This window comes from Mus caroli, chromosome 12 (assembly GCF_900094665.2).
Source record: "Mus caroli chromosome 12, CAROLI_EIJ_v1.1, whole genome shotgun sequence".
NCBI lineage: Eukaryota > Metazoa > Chordata > Mammalia > Rodentia > Muridae > Mus > Mus caroli.
Window position 1 is genome coordinate 81860033 of NC_034581.1, and position 3489 is coordinate 81863521.

General features: G+C 42.7%; 1 protein-coding gene across 2 annotated transcripts in view; it reads right to left on the minus strand.

Annotated features, from left to right (window-relative positions):
* Window positions 1-1681: 1681 nt before the first annotated feature.
* Window positions 1682-3489, minus strand: part of Alkbh1 (alkB homolog 1, histone H2A dioxygenase) — a 17074-nt gene continuing 15266 nt past the window's right edge. For both annotated transcript variants that reach the window (XM_029484527.1, XM_021179156.2), the window contains exon 6: window positions 1682-3355. In XM_029484527.1, coding sequence (XP_029340387.1) covers window positions 2926-3355 — 430 coding nt within the window. In that variant the 3' untranslated portion in view covers window positions 1682-2925. The remainder of the gene's footprint in view (window positions 3356-3489) is intronic.

The window sequence follows — 3489 nt, forward strand, 5'->3', positions numbered from 1 at the left end:
GAGCATTGTGCACCTCTAGTTTTTTTAAATCAGTGAAGCTAGTTCTGCTAACACTGACGTCTCTCTTGCCAATCTCAGGGATCTGTGTCCTTTTACATTCTATCAGGATCTTTCAGCCCTATAATTAAAAGTGTCTTTCACTGCTGTACCAGAGGATCAGAAAGATTCCCAGAGCTCACATGGCATCTCACAAACATCTAGAATTCCAATTCCTGGGACTCCAATGCTCTCTCTCTTCTGGTTTCCACAGCAAGTGGACAAGCAAGGGCTCCTCTGACATCTAAGAAGGCAAAACATCCCCACACATGAAATAAAATTTAATTACCACTTTCTGAAAAAATAAAAGTTTATTTTTAAGATAAGCATTTAAAGATTATCAATATAACCTGAGAGGTACAGGGAAGCATAAAAATATTCACATGCTGAACAGTTTCTCTTAGAAATCTGTAAATAGAAACATCAGGAACAGGCAAAACATCAAACATACAAAACTTAAATAAGAATTAAGGGATATTTAACAATCTGTACAAAATGCTGCCCTGTATAGGCAACGGCCAGACTTCCTAAGGTATAAATAGTTGTCCATTTTCCTGCTGTCCTTGAAAAGGTGACTGGTTTTCTGTATGTGGGTGCAATGCTGGTGGGACTCAGTTCCTGGAGGGCGCTCCCGAACCATTCATCTGTGGAGAAATGAGCAGCCGCTTCCTCATGGGACTCGCTTCAGGTCTTCACTCTGATAAACGCTGAACAAAAACCTCCCTGGATGGCCCTGATAACTTTTGTAGACTCAAATCTCAGTAGTGAAACTTATTGGGCCCAAGAACACTCCCTGAAAACATTTAGTATGGTCACATGGTTTCTGAGGGGAACGAGGACACTGCATGGGACCATGCTCCACAATCCTTACAGTAGAGCAGAGCATGGCGAAGCCTCCCTGCACCTGTGCATGGACACCATGGCAACTGGACTCTCTGCTGCATTTTAACTTCATTCTTGGAAAAACAGTACTGTTCTTTCCTAGGTCCTTCCTTCAGATGCACTTTCTTAGGAGGCTAAATTTGTTCTATCAAGGTGCCGATCAGATCTTCTAGGTTCCGTAGAACTTTCCAACCTTGCACTCTTAACTTAAATAACACACACACCCCATTACACAAACTTTTTATGTTTGAGTATTGTGCCTCTTAAAGTATGTGTCATATGTGCGCTTGGGGTCCAGAGGCCAGAGAGTGTTGGGTCCCTTGAATTGGAGTTACAGATACTTAAGAGCTGTCATGTATATAGGTGCTGGGAACTGAATCTGGGTTCTTTTGGGTCATCTCTCCAGCTGCTCCTCATTTAAGAAATTAATTCTGGATGTTGGAATTTTAAAGAATTTTTTTTTTTTTTTTTTTTTTTTTTCGAGACAGGGTTTCTCTGATAGCCCTGACTGTCCTGGAACTCACTTTGTAGACCAGGCTGGCCTGGAACTCAGAAATCCACCTGCCTCTGCCTCCCGAGTGCTGGGATCAAAGGCGTGCGCCACCACGCCCGGCTACTTTAAAGAATTTTATGTGTCACAGCATATTCTTATGAACCCTCCTCATAGCCACGTAGTGCCTTTATCTGATACTCTATAAAGTCTGGGTTTTTTTCCCCCTGCTTGAGACAGGGTTTCCTTAGACAGCCTTGGCTGTCCTTTGTAGACCAAGGTGGCCTTGAATTCAGAAATCCACCTGCCTCCACATCCTGAGTGCTGGGACTAAGGCATGTACTACCACAGCACAGCTAAAGAGATTGTTTTAATGGCATTGATAAACTTTCTGTTGGGTTTACCAAAACAAGAACAGAAAAATAGCTTGGTGGTTTCATGTGAGTCAAATTTAAGGAACTATCAAAGAAAAGTTAAGTAACTTTCCCAAAGGCAAATTACATAAAAATTTCCCACTAATTTCAGAAAGCAGCTTATATAAGGGATTTCTAATTTTTTTTCCTATTAAAAAATACCACACCCACTGTTATCACACAAACCCAAGTGCAAATAAATAAAGAGAGTGGAGGACAGGGCTGAGAAAGATGGAAAATAACCAAAATTCCCTCATGGAGGTGACATTGTATTCTGACACCAGTGACCAGAGGGTCAAGGAACATTCTGGCACAACACAGAGCTTAGGGGAAAAATACCTAAACTTCAATAGCATGAACAATACAACACATAATAAAAGGAGGACAAAGTGGATGCCTGATACAGCAGCCTTCAAAGACAGACACAGGTCTTTAATTTAAAATAGAGTGAGTTTATTCATGGAGAAAACAGCTAACAAAACACCCTAGAGACTTTTAGTTATTTAAAACAAATTAAAAACCTACTAGGAAGAGTCTATAGATGCAAGGTCACCTTGACCGTCTGATCTTCTACCCTTGGAGTGCACTACAAGTGCATTACGCCACACCTGGCTTACGAGGTGCTGGATATTGAACCCAGGGTTCCGTGCATGGCAAGCATGTGCTCTACCAACCAAGTGACAACTGTGGCTCCTAGGGACACTTTAATTCCATTGTCTTCATCTGCTTAAGATTCCTCTGTGAGAGCAGAGAAGAGTGAAGAGCCGAAGAATTAATTTGATGACTAGGAGGAGTTAGGAATTCTGGTGGCTGGATCATAAGTCACACAGTGCTGGGAGAAACAGGATTTCCTAACAAACTGAGGTGCTGACTCACTTCCTCCTCCCTCGGATGCTTGTCTGTGTGGATCATGATACCAATATGGTATGAGAAACACACACTCCTAAGAGCTTCAAACTGGATCGCTTAGGACACTTCTTTGGACAAACTAATCAGTTTTCACTCTAAGATGGGCCCAAAGCAGCAACATCATAGATGACTTCTTCCTGTCCCTGTGTGTGGCAACAAAAGCCTGTCTGAGTAAGAGAATCTAGCCCCTAAGTTTTAGCTGTTAGGATTTAACCTTTTCCGTTTTACTGGGCTATTTGGGTCATGCAGATGGCACAAACCATCTGCAGCAATGTCTCTTTTTGTCTCCTCCACGGGTTCTAAAGGAAAGTCCTGGCCTGTGGCCAGTACCTGACGCACAGTCATATTAACTCGAGCAGTTCTCAGGTAGGTGGCACACACCTGCCAGTCCTCCACAGAACAGGGCTCAACCAATGAGTTGCTAGGGAGGACAGCTGGGAGAGGTGTCTCCAGGCAGTGAGGCAGGCACTCCCCATCAGGATGTGGAAGGACTCGAGGGACCGCATGATTTAACAGGCGGCTGAAACCCGACATTACCATGATGTCACCACTGTGCATAAACATGGCGGTGGGGGCTTCATCTCTCTTGAGGCCACCCAGGAGAAAGATGGCAGATTGTCCAAAGCTACAAAAAAAAAAAAAAAAAAAAAAAAAAAAAAAGAGAGGTTTGTGTTATTAGTTACATTAGTGAAGTACACTGCCAACTTATATTCTCTTTTCATTTCGACGGACATTGTTTCCAAGTTCTTATATTTCCTT